Below are 19,071 nucleotides of genomic sequence, written 5' to 3'. Positions count from 1 at the left end.
CGTTTTGTCTGGGTCTTTGGGTCATGTAAAGTTGCGGCCGTCTCGACCATCCATCCATCCTGAGCATGTACATAAAAGTTCCACCAAGTACAGTAGCGCCAACACAGCCTTTCAAGATTGCGCTAGCACTCCCTCCCTCCATGATCAATTGTGCCCCTTGTTCCTGATCTTGACAATCGCCGTATCCGGGTCTGATTGGCTTTTGCCGAATAGCCTACGTAATAACCAATATTACAAAGCTTAGGTCCAAGTCCAAACCGGTTAAATTAAAAAGTCCCAGATCGCCTGCACGAAGGCCACGACCTTTGACGAATCGCTAAATCCACCCCGTAGGATCTTCACAGTCATGACGACTTGGATCTCAGTTAATGATCCTCATGATCCCTGCTCCGCAGATCTCATGTTCTAATATGTCGATCATCAACTGACTGGAAGTCGAAAACCAATAACAGGCTTAGAGGTTGCCAGGAATCCGATCCCGGTTGGTCTTATCGGGCCCCAACCGTGCGATGGAACGTGTGTCTTATCAACCCTGCAGCTGGACAGAAGGATGCGTTGGTGGTCTTGGCCCTAAGAGTCCCCCGTGGCCGCCATGTTTGGCATGAGGCGCTAGAAATTAAAGCCCCCCTTTTTCCGCAGTTGCAGTCTTGTGCTGCAACCAGAATCCGGGAACAGCGAGGAAATTACAGGATTATTCCTTGATTCTTATCAGTAAATCTGCAACGTCGTATTTGCCGTGCAGCTCTACTGAAATGTGACAGTTGCGATCGTGCGAATCGGGAGCCCAAAAGGTTGTCAAATGAGCGCGCTTATCCCACGAGCAACGGATTCGGAGAACACTGCCCCAATTACGTTATCGGTCAGAACTGATCGGTCCACCATGTTTTTACCAGACCGGTTAGACTGCTCCCGTAAATTTTCCATGATTGGCTCGAAAGGGACAGCATTTTGCCAAACCCGGCAGTTGGGGAAGAGTTCCTGTAAATGCCGTCGCTGTTTTCAGTTTGATCGTCTCTCCATGGATCGGGACCATTCGAGCCAGTGCTCTCTCGAAGAAAAAAGGTGTAAAAAAGCCAACAAACACGCTTCAATCCCTCCAACACCAATGCGCGAGGAAGAGCAGATTGGAACGATTGAAGACTTGTGCAAATATCTTTTATTTTTACTCGACATGCTGCAGCAATAACCTTTCCCAATCAGCCACCGAGACTCCTCCCGGCCTTCTGTATCGTCAGGTCTTGCTTTCTCGTGTTCCTTCGTATACGTTGCTCTGAAACCACCCGGCTAGAGCTGCTTCTTGTTTCTCAGTAGTCTGAGACCAAGAACGGCGGCAAGAACAGCCGAGTTTTTCGTTTCTAATTGCATAGTTACTAAATTCTAACAGGAGCTCTCTCTTCTCTGCCGGGTCTGAGTTTGTTGTCCGACCAACCGCTCGTTTTTGGTCGGTACTTTGGACCAAAAGTCCGGAAGGGAAGTATAGAAGAAAAAAAAGAAGTCCGGCACCGGACTTCTTTTCCTCCAACCGAAGCACACCGTATCCAAGCTCCGTTATTCACCGTGGATTCCTCCAAGTTCTTCATCACCCCCTCGTCATCGTCGGCCGCACGCCTCACGTTTGCGACCGGCTTCCATCACCGCCGCAACTCGTCCTCGTTCTCCTCTTCCGCGCAGCAACAAAACGAGCGAAGTTCTCAAGCGCCCGCGCACGAGACGGCCGCCGGCCTCTCTGCGGGACGTCATCATACCTCCGCCCGCGCGCCGCCTTTACCCGCCATCCCCGCCACGCCGACTGACCCGAATATGGACCGGTCCTGGTCCCCATCCCCGGTGGGTTCTCCGTCATGGATGTCGCGGTCGCCGTCGCCGCTACCTGGTGCTGGCGCCGGCGGTTGGTCGAGTCCCGGCCTGAACCCGTCTCCGCCGAGTCCGCTGCCGCAGTATCCAACAACACCGGGGTCTAGCGGGATTTCCTGGGCTGCAGCAAAAGCCAAGAGCGACCAAGTGCGCAGCTACCCGTCCTTTTCGACACGAAACCAGGGATTCTTTTCCCGCAACAAGCGCAGGATCTCGGCCAGTTTGCCGCGGTTTAGCTTGCCGCAATTGAGTGATTTTCGAGGCCATCATTATAATAAGCACGGACCAAGAACATGGAAGGGCCGCATGATGTCGGTTGCTGGGTTCTTGTTGCGGAGGAGTAAGCTGCGGCTCTTTTTACTATTGGGTTTCATACTGTTCATTGCTTACTACAATTACTGGACTCGTTAGTCACCTCGTGCCTCAGGCCAACATTCAGGAAGCTAACGATGGAATTTGCGCAGCTCTTCTTGAGACGTATCGAAGATCCTCACTTGGAGGAGGTCGGAAAATTGTCATGATTGTGCCGGCGAACATTGAGGGAGGTGTCATGGAGTGGAAAGGCGCTCGCGAATGGGCGATTGAACGCGTTAGCTTGGCGAACAAGCGAAAATACGCGCGAAGATGGGGTCACGAACTAGAGATTGTCAACATGATTGCCAAGAAGAGATATGCGCATGAATGGCGGGAAAGCTGGGAGAAGGCCGACATCATTCGAGAAGCGATGCGAAAATATCCACATGCGGAATGGTAGGCTTACCCGGACGCATCCTTTGGAACAGGGGAATTGACGGTGTAACCAGGTTCTGGTGGATCGACCTGCATACATATATCATGGAGTACGACACTTCAATCCGGGGCCATCTGTTGGACCACCTCGACAAGTATACCTACCGGGATGTCAACCAGCACAACCCTTTGAACCTCTCACACCCGTTTACCGACTTCTATCTCGACCCTATCTCTCGGTCAGCCAACGCCGACGGCAACCCCAACTCCATCCACATGGTGGTTCCGCAGGACTGCGACGGATTTACCCTGGGCACGTTCCTCATGCGACGTTCGGCCTGGTCTGATCGATTACTCGACATTTGGTGGGATCCCGTGCTTTACGAGCAGCGCCACCTTGAGTGGGAGCACAAGGAGCAGGACTGCCTTGAGCATCTGTACACCCACCACCCGTGGATCCGCAATGGTATGGCGTTCGTGCCGCAACGACGACTCAGCTCGTACCCACCGGGCGCCTGCGGCGACGGCCACGATCCTGACGTACATTATCAAGAAAGTCAGCGCGATTTCCTGGTCAGCCTGGCTGGATGCAAATGGGGGCGAGACTGCTGGACCGAGATATACCGGTACCGCGAGCTGAGCAATTGGCTGAACCGCACGCGATGGGAGAAATTCAAGGACTTCTTCACAGACATTTACCGGAGATTGGCGGGGAAGCAGACGCTTTACGAAGAGCATCATCAGTGGTGATCTCCCTTCTGTTTTCTCGTTCAACACCAATTCTTTTTGTTTTCCTTGGTCTGTTAGACCTGGATTGTTGATTATGATGGTGATGATGGCGTTTGGTCTTGTACAGGAGTCGGCTGTGTGTCTTTTTGACTTTGCTGGTTCATGTCTCCTTGCTTCGAGATGTGTGCGGATGGCATTTGCATATGACTGTTTTGCTTCATGTGATACATCATTTTGTAAGGTACTATAGAAATTTGTACTTAGGTACATAGATGTATTAATATGATGGCCTGCCTGCCTGGCTCAGGGTAATTATTCATGATGCGTGCTTACCAACAGCATGGTTTGTTTTTTTTTTTTTTNTTTTTTTTTTTTTTTTTTTTTCTTGCTACGAAGCGACAACGCCGCGGAGAGGGGAGGTATAGGGTACCTTGCAATTGCTTGGTCCGAATTGCGGACGTGCGCTCGGAATACAGTAGCAAACATCAGATTAACAAGTATGAGATGACTTACTGCTCACTTTTGGTATGCCTTTCGAGCTCAGTAATTCCTCTTAATGCTATTGATCAAGGCTTTCTTGGAGAGGGGGTGAAGACGAGAATAGTTGATGCACCTTCGAAGCCAGTTGACCTCAACCCTCCCCCCCAAGATACCGCCCTGCAAACAAACCAATCAGAACCACTCAATTGCAGAACCTCTCTGGCTCTCCATCATCATCAACTTCCTTTCCAACCTCCAACATCACTCCGCACCTCCGACCTCAAACCACAAAGCCATAGTCTCCCCACGAACGAGAGAGAGGGAAACAAGTTAAAATGCCCACACCCGAGTCCGCCGCCTTCCTCGCCAAGAAACCCACTGTCCCGCCGACCTACGACGGCGTCGACTTCGAGGACAACGTTGCCGTCCACAACGCGCGTGATGCCATCATCCGTGAGCAATGGGTTCGCAGCATGATGTCGCGGCTTGTCGGCGAGGAATTGGCCAAGTGCTATCGTAGGGAAGGGGTGAATCATTTGGAGAAATGTGGGAAGTTGCGCGGTACGTTTTTAGCCCTTCATATTATTGTTGTTGGGGAGAGGTTTGGGGCTGATGATTGGGTTACAGAGAAGTATTTTGAGTTGCTGGGTGAGAGAAAGGTTAAGGGCTATCTGGGAATGGAGAAGAATTACTACTCGAAGGCCGGGGAGAAGGGGTTGCAATGAGTTAGTGGTGTTCTCTTTTCTTCTTCTTCTCTGGGTGTTTTGCGCAATCGGATAGATTGGCGGTTGTGGCCGCTACATATGTCATCTACGCTGGGATGAATTGCTGGGTTGGGCCTCATGTATTGTATATATTCCGAATCAAAATGTTTCACTATTCCTGGCATATATGGAGGATTGGGTTGGGTTTTAATAGTAGCTACTAGCGGTCATAGACCGCGACGGATGCGACCCTGGCGTAATTGCCGGCTCTCCGTCGCTGTCCTCATCATCTTCAATGTCCAGCCCTGCGAGCTCTCGCTCTACGTCGTCTGGAGGACCGCGGAGCCGCGCGAGCTGGTCCTCGTCCAGACATGGTGGAATGTACGCAGGGGGCGTGTTGTGTATGTCTCGCCCAGATGGGAGGTTTCCTAATAGTGAATCGGATGGCGGAATGATATGTGCACTGATCTGTTCATCTCTCAGTATTAATATCAGGTATCAGGAACAGGAGGGAACTGACCGTATCATTGATCTTTGTCCATTTGGTTTCTAGCATCTCGATCACCCGCCCCTCTTCTTCGCACCCTGCATCATCGCCCCGGGGAAGCTCTCCTGTAACGGGGTTGCTCTTTTCGAGCTTTCGCTCTTCTCGCCGCTCGGCCCAGCCTTTGCGCAGTCGCGACAATGTGCTACCTCCCTGGGACCCGGCGCCGGGAGACGACGAGGAAGAATCTCCCGTCCGCCGTAGGCCAAGCAATCCTCTCGCGGCCCGTAGCCACGCAATGCCCTCACCCGTCTTCCCGCCCATCTCCGCGTCGATACCCAAGAAGCGACATGCGCGCGCTCGAGAGACCTTGCTCAGCGTCTGCGTGTACTTGACCAAATCCTCGTCGACCTTCCTGCCGGCAGCGGACGCAGACGCCGACGTCAGCCCCGCAGCCGCCTGCTCGGCGTACTCTGCGCTGCGAACACACAGCCGCGCAAAGATCGACGCGCGGACTTTCGGAATCTCCGGTGCCTTGACCATCCACTCCTTATCGTGCGGATTGCGCGCCTGCACGCATGCAAACGTGTACGCGTCGTCCTTGAGAATCGCCAGCAGAGTCGCTTCTGCTAACGCCAACGACGCCAGCGCTGCCTGCACCGTTGCGTTCAACTCAGTGAAAGCCGAGCTAGTAGCAGTATCCTCCGTTCCCTCATTCACCGATGTCGTCGTCGAGGAAGCAAGCCACGTATGCACAGAGTACGCCTGCAGCAACCACCGCGTTGCATTCTGCACCGTCGCTGTCCGCTGCTCCGTCGTTGCCGTCGCCGTCGAGTATATCATCCGCACGATCCCCGTCCGCGCCAACCCTGCGAGCACATATCCCAGCGTGCTCAGCACGAAGCCGATCTCAAAGTCAATGCCGCGGCCACGCACCCGCGTTATCCGCTTCCCTGGTATCTTTTTACCATACTGCGGCCGCCATTCGACTTCGAGTTCATCGCGCAGCGTGATGTCGACTACCTCCCCCGCGGAGGTACTAGGCTTTCCGCTCAACCCGCGCGAGATGGTGAAGAGGTAAGGAATGTACTCCAGAAGAGCATTGTGCACGGTCTGCAGATGCGTCTCGCGTTCGCGCGGAGAGAGTCGTTTGTGTGTTTTCAGGGCAAGGCGCAGCGCGTGGCGCGTGATGGTGGCGGATTGCGGGAGTGAGGGGTGCGTGCTCGAGGTGACGTAGTCCTGAAAAGAAAGGTGGGAGGTTGTCGGTAAGCAGAAATTGTAGACCATTGTTTTAGGAATTTGTCATGAAACGAGGCGGTCTCTTTTAATAGTTTTCCCTAGAATAATGTGTCTGTTGTGTTTGATGTCATTGTTGAATTGGGAGAGCTGGCGGTGGGATGGATGGTTGGACAGCTCTGAAGCCTGAAGGATCCAGCTTGATAGATAAGCTGCTTACGATGATCCACACACCTGAAGGATTTCGGATTCGCACATTTTCCGAATATATTTCGCAATGCATTGGCTCATTTGCGCCGTTGACGGCCACCCGATACAGCTAATGTACACGAGGTTGCATTCAGCTGATAGAAACTCCAATCTACACCCCCAGACATGATATGCTTGCTGTCGCTCTGTCCCCAGTCCACGGGACGTCTGATTGCTTGGGTATACTCAGTTCAGACCAAGTCGACATCCACGGCCGGACGTATGGAGCGTGACCGTGTGAGGTGAATCGAGTGTTACGACTCCGGTCGGGCGCACTCGTGTGCATGGAATTGAGTTTTTGGAAATACGAGGCCCGCTCATATGTCCATATCAATGTCCTCGCCGTTCGCAAAACTGCTGGAAACACTGCTTATCGACGACGATTCGTCGCTCGCCGCGTATGACGCGCGGGCCCGGATCTGCTCACCCCACTCCTGCACGGAAGTCGCCGTGCCACCCTCAATGATAATCTCATGGGGCTCAGGGTCTTTGCCCAGCACTGTTCCTGCATACCGCGACTCCTCGCTAGTCTTGCTATGCTTCTTCTTCAATGCCGTCAAGAAATCTTCCTTCGAAGCCGATGTCTCGTCAATCACGTCCCCCTCACTGGGGATGAACCCGGCAACACGTCGGATTTCGCGATTCGCTGGGCCTTGAAACCAACTTAGGAATCCCTCCAGCCCGCGGAGATCCTCCTTGCCTCGCCAGTCCTCTTCGTAGTCTCTCATTTGCGGTCGCAGCGCTCCGGCATCGAGTAGAGCTAACCGGATATCCTCCAATGTGGGAATCGGGTCTTCTGGATGGCTGTTGGCGGCATGCTCAGCGGCCGATGTGCCCAGGAGTAACAGGTATCGCGCAGCAATATCGGTAAGAGTATCCATTACCGACGGCCGTGTCGAATGATAACCTGCTGCGCGCAGGATCTGGATAATGGGAGGACGGAGAAGTGCATTGTGAAGGGCGCTGGTTCCCGACATGATAACAGTCGATGACGGTGCAAAAGTTCCGCGATTCGTGATGATCAGCGGTAAGAATGGGACAGCCTAGCCCCAGAGAATCACCGTAGTATCATGGCCATGTGCCAGCGAAACCAAAACCAGCCAGCACCAGTTGATGAGGTGTGTAGCTCGAACCATGACGACTCAAAAAGAACGGTGAATGGTTCATTTCCTTGTTACTCGGCCCGTAGATTTTCCGGTTCATATAATTACATAATATCGTATTAAGATTTCCGTAGCAGGCAATTACTCCCCCAGATCGAGGGTCGACATCGCCGTCGCGCCGTCACAACTCTTCATGTCAACACCCTTCAGCGCTCATCATGTCCACCCCACGACCGACTCTTAAGCTCTCCTTTGGCAAGAAGAAGTCTCATGAAGATGGCGCGTCACAAGGCTCTTCCCCCGCCGCCGCCGAAAGCACGGCATCAACCCCCGGGCCCAAGCTTACCTTGAAGTTCAGCAAACCGACAGGCGACAAATCGAAGAAGAAGCGCGATGTCAAACTGCCAGAGACGGCGCAAAAGCGACGCGCAGATGACTCGTCTGAAGATGAATTCCAGGAGGAAGCTCAACCGACCGAGCAGCCCGGCCCCAAGAGGCTCAAATTAACTTCAAAGAAACCGGGTGTCAAATCACTACGCCTAAAGCACAAGGGATCGATTCCAGAAAGGCCTCTCGGAGTAGGCTATGATTCAGAGGCGTCAGACGCGGAACAGGACCCCGCCATTGAAGAAGATTTCATCTTGCGTATGGTCCCCGGCGAGGACTGCGAATACATCCGACAGGCCATCAACGAGCGACGTCTTGACACTGCGCAGATTGCTTTTAAAGCCCTCACACGTGACGGGAGGCGAGCGGTGTTGAGAGTACGTGACAGGCTCTATGCAGCTACATTGGTGGATTTGCCCTGCATTATCGAGGGCCTCAAAAGCTGGGACAAGCGCTCGTTCTACAAGTCCGCCGATATCTGTCAGATGTTGCTGGTCCTGGGAGTTATCCAGGATGAGAAAGAGGCACTGACTTATCCTCTGCCCAAAGAGGTCGCTGTCCTGGACGAGAGGACTTATCAGTACCCGCATGGGTTGACACCGCCGCTGAAATACGTTCGCAAGCGACGGTTCCGTAGCCGAGTCAGCACTCGCACAATCGAGCAGGCAGAAAAAGAACTCAGAGATATTCTCGCTAAGGACGAAGCTGCGCTGAAACCGCCAAAGTTTGAACTGGTGGACCGCAGCTCGGTGTCACGCGCCGAGGGTGTGATGCCGGAGTCAGAGTACGAAGAGGAGTACGATGACATGCAGGATGCTGAAGGCGAGGTGGATGATGAACTCGCACAGGACGGGGAAGGCTATGATCTGGAGGCATTCATGGAGGCCGAACTGGCAGCCGGCGCAGAGGAGGAGGGACGGGATACCTCGGCGACACCTGCGCCACCCATCGCTTCGGAGTCGGCAGCCGATAAGGGTGGTGCTGAATCGTCGGGCGACGAGAGCGAGGAGAGCGACCGAGAAGGTGGTCAGGACGAAGACCTGGATGAGGAGCAGGAAGAGCGGAAGCAGTACCTCCAGGAACAGCACGACATGATTCGGGAACTGGAGCAGATGGTCCGCATGGAAACGGAACGATACGAGAGCCAGACAAACTCGATCCTCAAGTCGAAGATTGCCAAGCGGCTGCAGAGCTTGAAACAGGACCTGGCCTTGAAAAAGGCGTCGATTGGGGAGAAGGAGGCCGACGAATAGAATCTAGTTGCCATACGTGTGCCTCCTGCACCCTCTATTTGATTCAACGCAGGGTTATGATACAGATTTACAGACACCGTTGGCGTTAGACAACCACTTTTCCCCTTTCCTTCATTGTCTCTTTGACGTCAACGTTTCGCTCCTCCCCCGACTCCTTCTCTGTGCCAGACTCGTTGCTGCTTCCCTTCCTCTGCTTCAGCGCTTCATCATGCTCTGATTTTTTCCTCTCCATCTGCGCTGCAGTATCCTCTGCGAGCATACCTGGCCCCGATGTGGCACTTCCGACGGGTCCCGCATGCGCGCCTGCCTGATTCCGTGCGGTCGGCTGCCTTCTATTCTGGGGCACGGCGGTGGCAATCGCACCCTCATTCGGTTGCTGCTCGACACCATACTCGGTGTCAATATTGCCCCGTGGATTTGGCTCCTCGCTGGATGGTACACCGCGTTGGATCTCGGGGTGGGAGACCTCCTCAGCAGACGGCTTCGAGGCGGCGCTACGCCGGATCGCCGCGGGGGCGCTGCCATATTGATGGGTGAAAACTGCTGATGTCTGCGACATGTCTTCTCGTTGGTTGCCTTGTGACGCGCTTTGTTCCGCTGAGTTTCGGGTAACGGGGTTTTCGGACTGGTTATAGACTGCTTCTTTGGGAGGTTGATAGGGGAGTTCTGAGGGCTGTGTTTCTTGTGTGGAAGTCATAGTTCTGCTAGATGTAATCGCTTCATTGAGCATATATGCCCGCTTGAGTTCAAAGCAAGGCGATGATGGGGTAGTCTACGCTCCGGGCGCCTCATGACGTCAGGCATTAAAGAAGGCCGCCAAACCAGAATCAAATGCCTTGACCTCAGTACCGTATTGGCAATTTCATCTCTAAAGGCAAGTAACTTCGGAGTAATGGGTAAATTAGCTGAGCCCGTTTTGCGGTTGTAGATGTTGAGTTTGTCAACCTCAGAATTGATCTGGCCTGATCGAGCATGTGATCGTCACATGCCGCGTACTTCGCACGATGGGGGAGGGTCTGTATGTTTACCATCCAACCACGACGTGATGATTGATTTCAGAGACGTCAAAAATCCTCTGATTCTCTCTGCTCTTAACGATATCCAGCACTGTTCACCATATCAGACTGGGATGAGTTGAAGTTCCTCGGTCCAAGCGGTCATCAAAAATAAATAACCTCGGCGCAGCAACCTCTAAGCATAAGAAAACAGCTAGTTAACAAATAAAGCTCATCGTACATACACCTCATAATTCTCAGGATACAGCTTCCATGCTATGAAAGATTGCAAAAGCACAGAATAATAAAATGCAGGAACTTTTCACAATCCCCTTCACCGGCGGCACTTTTGTCTGCCGCAAGCCGTCGGTGTCTGACGTGAAGAACGTCTATATCCTCACCTTCACCTCCGAGCCTGACAACCGGCTCACTCCTGCATTTATCGACGCATTTCTGCTCTCCCTTGATATTATTCAGCACCGTTATCCGCCGGGGGTTGTTATCACGACGAGTGGGATTCCAAAGTTTTACAGCAATGGGCTGGACCTTGAGCTGGCGTTGAATACGGAGGGGTTCTTCGAGAAGTATCTCTACAAGCTCTATCGAAGATTACTCACGTAAGTTTGATCCTTTTATTGTTTGAGAAGCAATGTATTAATGATAACAAAGATATCCCTATCCAACCATCGCCCTGATCAACGGTCATGCCTTCGCTGGTGGCTTCATGCTGGCCATGTACCATGACTACCGCGTGCAGAACCCCACGCGCGGCTTCCTCTGTCTCAACGAGGTCTTCCTCGGAGTACCGCTGAAACAACCCATGGCAACGATATACCTCGATAAGATCTCTTCGGCCACGCTGCGGCGCGACCTCATGGTCGAAGGGAAACGCGTCGCAGCGAAGGAAGCCCTGGAAGCCGGGATCATTGATGCGGTTGGTGGTTTGGATGAAGCTCTGGCCTTGGTGCGCCAGAGACAGCTGGATAAATTGGCTCGGTCGCCAGCTTACGCGCCACTCAAGGAAGGAGCGTATCGGAGGACGCTGGAGGTCTTGGATGATCCGACAAATGGTGAAAAGTTTATGGCGGAGGCGGATGAGAAGAGAGAGATTGCTGAAAAGGAAGGGGCGGAGAATGTGCGCCGTTGGGAGCAGTCAAGGCCTGCGAAATTGTAGCTTGTGTCTATGGCTATCGCTAGCTCTGTAAATTCTATATGTCTATCATGCTGTTTCGTATCTCGGTACAGTCTTCTCCCGCTTTGGCAATGGTGCGTCGCCACGGAGGCGCGACATGCATGGATTCGACTTGGTCTGCTCATCCATTGTCTGCCTTTGTGGATGAGAGCAGGACCTCTTCCATCGAGCCGAATCGATCGGGAGATCAGAAATCTGCAAATGGACTCTGAAGATGCTGTGTAATGATAGAAATATCCCATGCGGATGGACGCTCATGTCTTTTTGTCCTTCTTCCCCCGGGACTTGGACGGCGTTTCCAATCGATCTGTCAATGGCTGGTAGGGCGCAGCAAGCACATGCTCAGGTGCCCTCTGAGCCGGATCACTCTGCCGAGGCTCGCCTGACACAGGCCGTTGGCGCTGCTCCTCATGCATGCGATCAAGCGGCTCGCCAATGATATGATACTTTGCCCAATTGATCGGCGGCATGCGGATGACATTCTGGGGCCGGGGCAGTTGGTCGACTAGCGACGCATTATTCCGTTCTCCACTCCCTGCTTCATCGTCACTTTCCCCGGTCTCAGGGGGCCGCAGATCGACAAATTGATTCGCGGAATCGTCCCGCCCCGTCGAGCGATTCGCCATCAACTCCTGCGCGAACTTCTCTGGGTCGGCGGCAGCAACTTGTTTGAGACGGTTTAGTGTCTTGATATCACTCAAGGCGCGTTGCTTTTGCATCTGCAGAATGGATATGGCTGAGCGCAACGCAATGACGTCCGGATTATCACTCTCCGAGATCGGCACCGGAGCAGGCTCCGGGGCAATGGTCGGCGGCGGCGGCGGTGGTGGTTGTGGCGGTGGTAGTTGCGATTGCGATTGCTGTTGCTGACGCGACGCGTTCGCCGGCGCCGACTGGGGTGTTTCGCCAGATGACGTCGTGTACGTTGCAGCTACGGCTGTTGTTGTCGATGGCGACGGCTCAGTCGCCGGTGGTACAATGGTCGCTCCGCCAGGTACCATCGCGAGGTGCTTCAGCACGGGAGTCACCGGGGAATAGGGTGGCCGCTCGGGGGTGCCTTGTCGTTCGCCTCGTTGGGTTTCTGGTGATGTGTCCATTTCGTTTGCTTTCTCCTTTTTGACCTGAGGAGCTGTGGAATGTTCGATGAAGGCCGGCATGGGACGGCCAAAGGCCGATAAGATAAGTGACTTACGTATCTGCCTAAATTGGTTAGATTGTTCTAAATAAAATAGCCGCTAGTCAATATTTGGACTAGCGTTATTTACCGATAAAGCTCGTACAGAACGTGTATCAGCCAGGTAATTTGTTCTGTAATTTGATAAGAAATTTCAGCCGAATTCGACTTCTTCAGCGTGTTAGGACCAGGCGTCATCTTCCTTCAATGATTCAATTGCCTCAATCAACTTCATTAATTGCATTGGAAGTTCTGTAAGAAACATCAGCAACAAAACGAAAGGCGTGAAGTTTCATTACGGTACATGACCATCCGGCTCGAACCGAGGCCGGATCAGTTGATTGCTTGGAGAGCTTCACCGCCTGAAAATTCTCAAGCTTAAGTTCGAAATTGACACCTGCAGTTTGAAGACCTACAGGTCAAACACAATGAAGCGCAAGACAGAAGATTCGACTCACTCCAACGGCCGGCCGGAGCCAAAGAAGCGCGCGCTCACGGATGCGACCATCAAGTCGCGCTTCCGCGAGGGATTGTTCGAGCCAGCCGAGGTGGAAAAATACACCAAGAGCTACGCGAATTCTGGCCCGTAGGTCCTTCAATTGGCCCAGGATGATCGCCGGCGCCTCTGATCGAAGTGCATGATAGGTATAAGCATGGTGTGATTTCGCAATTGATTGCGCCGGATCTACTCAGGGCTGTCCGCAATGAGATCCAGGAGCACCTTTCGTTCACCGAGAAGGAAACGGATATCTACAAGATTTACCAGACAGGTGACCTAGCCAATTTGGATGGCCTCGACGATGCGTCGCTTTCTCGCTTGCCGTCGCTTTTGGACTTGCGTGATGCGCTCTATTCGGAGAAGTTCCGCTCGTTCCTCGCCTCCGTGACCGGCTGCGGGAAGCTCAGTGGCCGCAAAACGGACATGGCTATCAATGTCTACACGGAAGGGTGCCATCTGCTGTGCCATGATGATGTCATTGGAAGTCGTCGTGTCAGCTACATCCTCTACTTGACCGATCCGGACAATCCCTGGCGTCCTGAATGGGGTGGTGCGCTTCGCTTGTATCCGACCAAGACTGTCAAGGACGACAAGGGTGAGGATATCAAGATCGCCGAGCCTGACCATAGTTTGAGTATACCCCCGGCTTTCAACCAGCTCAGCTTCTTCACCGTTCAGCCCGGCGAAAGTTTCCATGACGTTGAGGAAGTGTACCACCCGTCGGAGGCAGACAAGGGAAAGGAGAAGCGCGTTCGCATGGCCATCAGTGGTTGGTATCATATTCCTCAGGAGGGTGAGGATGGATATGAGCCGGGCTTGGAAGAGAAGTTGGCGGAACGCAGCAGTCTCTCTCAGCTGCAAAGTCGAGGTGATGCCTACGACCTGCCTCAGCAAAAGCCGGTGGACTGGGTGGATGAGGAGTCAGCGGGTAAAGGCAAAGGCAAAGCAGCCGCCAAGTCGGAGGACACGGATCTCTCCGAAGACGACCTGAACTACCTGCTGCAGTTCATGTCTCCGTCGTACCTGACTCCCGACGTTGTTGAGGAGCTATCGGAGACATTTACCGCCGAGTCCTCGCTTACTCTGGAGAAGGTTCTCTCCGATAAATTCGCAGCCAAAGTGCGCGAGTATGTTGAGCAGCAGGAGAAAGTACCACTACCAGCGCAGTCTGAAAAGATCCAGAGTGAAACCAAATGGACCGTCGCTCGCCCGCCGCACAAGCAGCGCTACTTGTTCCAGCAGCGGGGCGATAAGACCGAGGATTCTCCGTTGCAGCAGTTGCTCAATGAGTACCTGCCGTCGGCGCCGTTCCGCAAATGGCTCACTCTGGTCACGGGCGCAGAGCGGCTCAGCGGCCTCAATCTCCTAGCACGGCGTTTCCGCCGAGGCCACGACTACACGTTGGCTAGTACCTATGACGGCGAGGAGCCTCGGCTGGAGTTTACACTAGGGCTGACGCCGACGTCGGGTTGGGAGAAGGAGCAAGACGAGGAGGAACCGGAGGAATCCAAGTCCGATGAAGCGGCCAATGGGGAAGAGCCGGCTGAGAAGATGGACGTCGACGAGGGTCCATCGCATGGTGGCTACGAAGCCTACATGGCGGGTGACGATGACGACGACGAGGAGGAAGATGAGGGAGAGGAAGAAGAAAACGGCGCCAAGCGCAAGAGCAAGTCCAGCAAATCAGACCCGGCCATCTACAAGGCGGCGCAGGACGACGATGGCGGCATCCTGTACAGCATGGCGGCTGCGTGGAACCGAATGAGCATTGTCCTGCGTGACCGCGGGACCCTCAAGTTTGTCAAGTACGTGAGCGCCAACGCGCCGGGCGATCGATGGGATATCACCGGAGAAGTAGGTGTGGAGTTTGGCGAAGACGAGGAAGAAGAGGAGGATGAAGAGTAAAACATCAATGACACATTGTATACTTTACGAAACGTTATGATTGCTATCTGGGAGAAATAAAAAAAATTTCAAGGTGTTGATTGTTGAACCCCCTGCTCTTTCCCTTATCTAGTGCGAGTGACAGTCGACCACGTTTTTGAAACCTTAATTTTTGCAGTGGGAAACAAAGAAGCGGCCGAAAACCACATGGCACCCCAAGCGCTGCCACGCGGTCGATCTACAGATGCAGTTTGCTTGCCCATGAGCACATGCACCGAGCGAATCAAGTGGGCAGGATTGGGACCCCCATGGAAAAATAGAGTGTGGGATGGAGATGGAGGGGCTTCATGGATTTTAGGCTTTCCTACTCGTCCTCTTGGTTTCATGTGGCGGGCGTGATCGGGCACGTGATATATGAACGGGCTGTTTGTTCGAAGCGAGCCGATTGCCATGTCACAATCGCAGGCAAAAAGGATTTATCGTCGAATCACCGAATGGTTCACCGGTGGACGAGTACAAGAGCGCCTGTCCTACGCTCCCTAGTAGTCGTTGGAATTCTCGTGATCCCGGCCCAGCCTGGAAAATCCTGTCTGACCTGTCTGAATGCCCTAGAAACTCCTGGTCATGTGATTCGCGGGGAAGCACAGAGGGAAACCAGCAAGGGCCCAAGCTTACCAGCGAGCCTTGCATGAGAATGACGATTTCTTGCATGTGGCGTTGACAATAAAGTCATGCAGAGTGGATTGCGTGGCATTGTTTCTAAGACCCATGCCGACTAGCCTGTCGCTTGGAGGGCCACCGACATCATCAGAATTCTGTGTCCACTCTAGTTCCGATGTGACTCGTCTTGTTCTTGACTCTGGAACGTGAACAAAGAGAGTCAGAATCAGCCATTGTCTACGCTAGTACGAGGTACCCTGCAAGGTAGACTTGTGAGTTTCGATTCCCATTGCATTTTGTCCATACACCGTTTAGCTCCCAACTCACGGGTGATAAGCACAGTCGGAACAACTTGACAAACTTCGGAATGAGAAAGCTTGCATGTAAGAGCACCCTGCAGCAGTAAAGGGCTGCAAAAGGAAAGAGATCTCAGACCATGCGTAAAGTACTCGCATGGTACCCGTCTCGTACATGTACCATCACCTGTCCAGCGGAATCGACTCTGGCCAATACATACCAGAGTGCTCCTCCGTCGAACAAGTTATGCAGCCCAAATTTGAGCGCCATGCCGTGCAAACTGCAAGGCTGCAAGCATGGCAGTTCTCACTCTAGCTCAAACGCAAGACGCGGCGATCGTTCTAGTCTCAGCCACAGCCACGAGTTGCCGTGCCTTGATCAGCTCGCTGATGGTTCACAATGCAGGGATCATGTGACTGATGCTGGTTATCTGGCAGGGTTGAATGGCATGGAGCAAATCCGTTTGTTGAACGAGGACAACTGAGTTCCTGTAAGGAGTCGGTTATCACTCCGTTGAGAGATGGGATAGACTGGCTTTTTGACATGTACGGAATATATATGTGAGATAACGTGTGCTGCAGAGTGCGGACTGCAGAGTACAGAGTAAGAAGTCAAGATCAATCTTGTTTTCGACGCTGAGTCTGGGGGTGTTTCCTGTTGACGTGAGGGATCTTTGCTGCATGGATCTGATGGCGGTCTGCAAGGGCCCAAAGGAGGTTGGAGCGGTCGACGATCAAGGTCTGTGCCACGTGAATCTCCGACTGGACAGGGATGGTGACTAAGAACTCTCCACCAATCATAATTTTCCAATAGAAATCATATTTATTATTCGTCTAACTGGAAGCAGACTAGATTATCCTTGGCAATCCTGGCATTCGTTACAGGTGTGTTACATGTTTAACCCGGGGATTGGGCAGTAAACCAATGAAGCAGAGCCGTCAGCAATGGCAGGCAGGGTTGTTGATTACCATGCGTGGAAGATCGTCTTGACAGAAGGGGAAAAATTGTTCGCCAAGCAACGCGGAAAGCCATCATGACATGGTTCATGAATGCATAAAGCTCGTAAAATTCATTAATTTGCTGGGTCCGGAAGTACCTCTAAGCCTCCGTACGAGCGAGCAGTTAGCCGAACCAGCCAACCTTTTTGGCTTTGCAGCGTTCCGCCCAGCACCGGTGATGACGCCGTCCAATCAGGAGCCTATCGGAATTCGACTTGAGGCGTAATTCCTGAGTAACGTATCCGTCCATGCCGGATCCGGTATGTAAATGGGATTTTTGCTGTCCTACCAGGGCCTGTGAAACTACGGGGAAATAAAAAAGACACCGTCGTTTTGGAGTTTGGGCTGTGGACTGGATTGAGAATTTCGAGAATCGAGATCCTCGCTTCTGGACCTGAACAGCGCGTCGGTCCACATCCTCCTTTCGGTCAGGCGGCATCTTGATCCTCTCCCTCGGGGCCGTTGGGCTTGCAGAGGGCGAAATCCGTGCGCGTCCTCTCCGAACCAGATGCAAAGGCTCCTTTCAGCATCGGGTAGATAAGCCTCCCGCGTTCTGCGTAGGGTTTCTTCAAGACGTCGAAACTCGACGGTTGCGTTGTGGAATGCAGATCATCCGCAATTCAAGCCATCCTTGCTCCTGGCCGTGCCTCTTCCTAAATCTCGTGGCGCCGGCCTCCAGTTTCCCAGGGGAACGGCCCAGACGTAGATTCCATGCCGCAAGTGGCTGCCGATCTATGGCCGCAACGACGGATAAAAGCATTGCATTGTGGTCAGCTTGTACGAACTAAGCGAAGTACAAGCCTTCGTCTCCATAGTTAGGCGTCGGAACGAAGCGAAAAAGAACGCCGCTAGGCTCAACCACGTTGCCCCTAGTCCCAACTCTGGGTCCAAATGACTTGGTAAAAGCGGGCCTTGCCTAAGCCGGGAGCAAGTCAGCAGCCGGGCGGCAACGTGGTACTGTAGGGCCGGGATCCAATATTGAGTCCATGCTTGAACAGTCGAAAGTCCACTGGCTAGAAGCTGCCGAAGTCTTGTGGGGTGGCCTTTCGAAACGTCTGCACGGAGAACTGCTTGGGAAGGTTCATGGAATGCGTTTTAGAGTCTGATTCCTCCGATTATTTTGCATGTTCAGCAAGTCAAACTGCGATTCAGATTCATTATTGACACGCCTGGCTCGCTTGGTCACCAATCATCAATTATCGTGTCGAAGATTGACGATTATTACTTCCCCAGGCTGGCTCCGAACTATTGAATCCTTCCCCTGGGTTGTCACTCTCGCGGTGTCAACTTTGTTCTGTAGTCACTTTGATTGATTGATCTGACATTCCGTCATTGCCCTGGATCACTGCATCCGCCAGGTCGATCGTTTTACTTGTTCGTTCTGATTTGTATTCGGTGGTTTTTTTTGGGAACTGCGTGGCCCAGCGTTGTCACTCCTTTTCGTGGGCTCATTTGGCCGAGAGCTCGAACTTCCGGCAGCGTTACACTTTTTTTTCTTTTTTTACTCCGTTTCTCTTTGAGTCGGCCTTTGTCGCAAATCGATCCCTTCGTTTTTTCCATTCTTCGGACGCGATTTTACTTCGGTCTGGAGGACAGCCCAGCGCCATCCACTCCTTGATCGCGAATCGGTGATCTCCAGTCTGGACTCTGGACAAGGTATGATGCTCTCCAATGAGGACCCCTTTTGCTCAGTCTCTCCTCAGACAAAACCTCGCAGTCGCTGACGTTGCCTGGTTGCGTCCTCTTCAGGCGGCTGCAACCTGCGGATTCTCGCGGTTCCATTTCCCCAGATCGATCCCGCCTGGCTTGCGATCCACGCTCCGCCCTTCACGTTCTCCGAGGACTGTCCCGCACCTGCCCGCATTCCTGGCCTGCGCGAGGAGGGGAAGACGGAAATAGGAACACAGGGTCGTCATTTTTCTCACTCGAAAGTGTGGCATTGGGGTCGACCGCACCCCTCTGTCGCTTGCGCGGGTGGCCTGTCTTCACGTGGGAATGTTCGCAGAGGCATTCCGCCCTTGTTGAATACCAACCATTTGGCCATTTGCTACTCACCCCCGCTCCCCTGGAGCTCACCCGCTCAGGTTACAGCGAAGGTGTGAGGACCCAGAGTTGAGGAGGGATCATTGTTGGGCTATGTGAAGTCCTCCTGCAAGAGAACCTG

The 19,071-nt window shown here is 53.2% G+C and overlaps 10 protein-coding genes across 10 annotated transcripts; 6 read left to right on the top strand and 4 right to left on the bottom strand.

Moving 5' to 3' along the window:
- Window positions 1-1,800: 1,800 nt before the first annotated feature.
- On the top strand, window positions 1,801-3,333 carry VTN49DRAFT_321 (uncharacterized protein; the record flags this gene model as incomplete). Its single annotated transcript, XM_069411021.1, has 3 exons — window positions 1,801-2,260; window positions 2,319-2,604; window positions 2,658-3,333. 3 exons carry the CDS (start codon window positions 1,801-1,803, stop codon window positions 3,331-3,333), a joined length of 1,422 nt encoding a protein of 473 aa, XP_069271495.1.
- Window positions 3,334-4,127: 794 nt separating this feature from the next.
- On the top strand, window positions 4,128-4,517 carry VTN49DRAFT_320 (uncharacterized protein; the record flags this gene model as incomplete). The annotated part of the gene is made up of 2 exons (XM_069411010.1): window positions 4,128-4,353; window positions 4,420-4,517. The coding sequence occupies 2 exons, from the start codon at window positions 4,128-4,130 to the stop codon at window positions 4,515-4,517; spliced, it is 324 nt and encodes a 107-aa protein (XP_069271494.1).
- Window positions 4,518-4,703: 186 nt separating this feature from the next.
- VTN49DRAFT_319 (uncharacterized protein) lies at window positions 4,704-6,267 on the bottom strand (the record flags this gene model as incomplete). Its single annotated transcript, XM_069410998.1, has 2 exons — window positions 4,704-4,964; window positions 5,017-6,267. The coding sequence occupies 2 exons, from the start codon at window positions 6,265-6,267 to the stop codon at window positions 4,704-4,706; spliced, it is 1,512 nt and encodes a 503-aa protein (XP_069271493.1).
- Window positions 6,268-6,782: 515 nt separating this feature from the next.
- On the bottom strand, window positions 6,783-7,442 carry VTN49DRAFT_318 (uncharacterized protein; the record flags this gene model as incomplete). Its single annotated transcript, XM_069410987.1, has 1 exon — window positions 6,783-7,442. The coding sequence occupies one exon, from the start codon at window positions 7,440-7,442 to the stop codon at window positions 6,783-6,785; it is 660 nt and encodes a 219-aa protein (XP_069271492.1).
- Window positions 7,443-7,786: 344 nt separating this feature from the next.
- Window positions 7,787-9,208, top strand: VTN49DRAFT_317 (uncharacterized protein; the record flags this gene model as incomplete). Its single annotated transcript, XM_069410976.1, has 1 exon — window positions 7,787-9,208. The coding sequence occupies one exon, from the start codon at window positions 7,787-7,789 to the stop codon at window positions 9,206-9,208; it is 1,422 nt and encodes a 473-aa protein (XP_069271491.1).
- Window positions 9,209-9,293: 85 nt separating this feature from the next.
- VTN49DRAFT_316 (uncharacterized protein) lies at window positions 9,294-9,905 on the bottom strand (the record flags this gene model as incomplete). Its single annotated transcript, XM_069410965.1, has 1 exon — window positions 9,294-9,905. One exon carries the CDS (start codon window positions 9,903-9,905, stop codon window positions 9,294-9,296), a length of 612 nt encoding a protein of 203 aa, XP_069271490.1.
- Window positions 9,906-10,512: 607 nt separating this feature from the next.
- VTN49DRAFT_315 (uncharacterized protein) lies at window positions 10,513-11,377 on the top strand (the record flags this gene model as incomplete). Its single annotated transcript, XM_069410954.1, has 2 exons — window positions 10,513-10,820; window positions 10,873-11,377. The coding sequence occupies 2 exons, from the start codon at window positions 10,513-10,515 to the stop codon at window positions 11,375-11,377; spliced, it is 813 nt and encodes a 270-aa protein (XP_069271489.1).
- A 272-nt stretch (window positions 11,378-11,649) lies between these two features.
- VTN49DRAFT_314 (uncharacterized protein) lies at window positions 11,650-12,552 on the bottom strand (the record flags this gene model as incomplete). The annotated part of the gene is made up of 1 exon (XM_069410943.1): window positions 11,650-12,552. The coding sequence occupies one exon, from the start codon at window positions 12,550-12,552 to the stop codon at window positions 11,650-11,652; it is 903 nt and encodes a 300-aa protein (XP_069271488.1).
- Window positions 12,553-12,997: 445 nt separating this feature from the next.
- VTN49DRAFT_313 (uncharacterized protein) lies at window positions 12,998-14,973 on the top strand (the record flags this gene model as incomplete). Its single annotated transcript, XM_069410932.1, has 2 exons — window positions 12,998-13,155; window positions 13,215-14,973. 2 exons carry the CDS (start codon window positions 12,998-13,000, stop codon window positions 14,971-14,973), a joined length of 1,917 nt encoding a protein of 638 aa, XP_069271487.1.
- A 2,920-nt stretch (window positions 14,974-17,893) lies between these two features.
- Window positions 17,894-19,009, top strand: VTN49DRAFT_312 (uncharacterized protein; the record flags this gene model as incomplete). Its single annotated transcript, XM_069410921.1, has 3 exons — window positions 17,894-17,940; window positions 18,547-18,563; window positions 18,657-19,009. The coding sequence occupies 3 exons, from the start codon at window positions 17,894-17,896 to the stop codon at window positions 19,007-19,009; spliced, it is 417 nt and encodes a 138-aa protein (XP_069271486.1).
- Between the last annotated feature and the right edge of the window lie 62 nt (window positions 19,010-19,071).

The sequence above is a fragment of the Thermomyces lanuginosus genome (assembly GCF_041956635.1).
Source record: "Thermomyces lanuginosus strain ATCC 200065 unplaced genomic scaffold VTN49scaffold_15, whole genome shotgun sequence".
Taxonomy (NCBI): domain Eukaryota; kingdom Fungi; phylum Ascomycota; class Eurotiomycetes; order Eurotiales; family Trichocomaceae; genus Thermomyces; species Thermomyces lanuginosus.
Note: the sequence above shows the minus strand (reverse complement) of the source record. Positions and strands in the feature narration are given on the sequence as shown.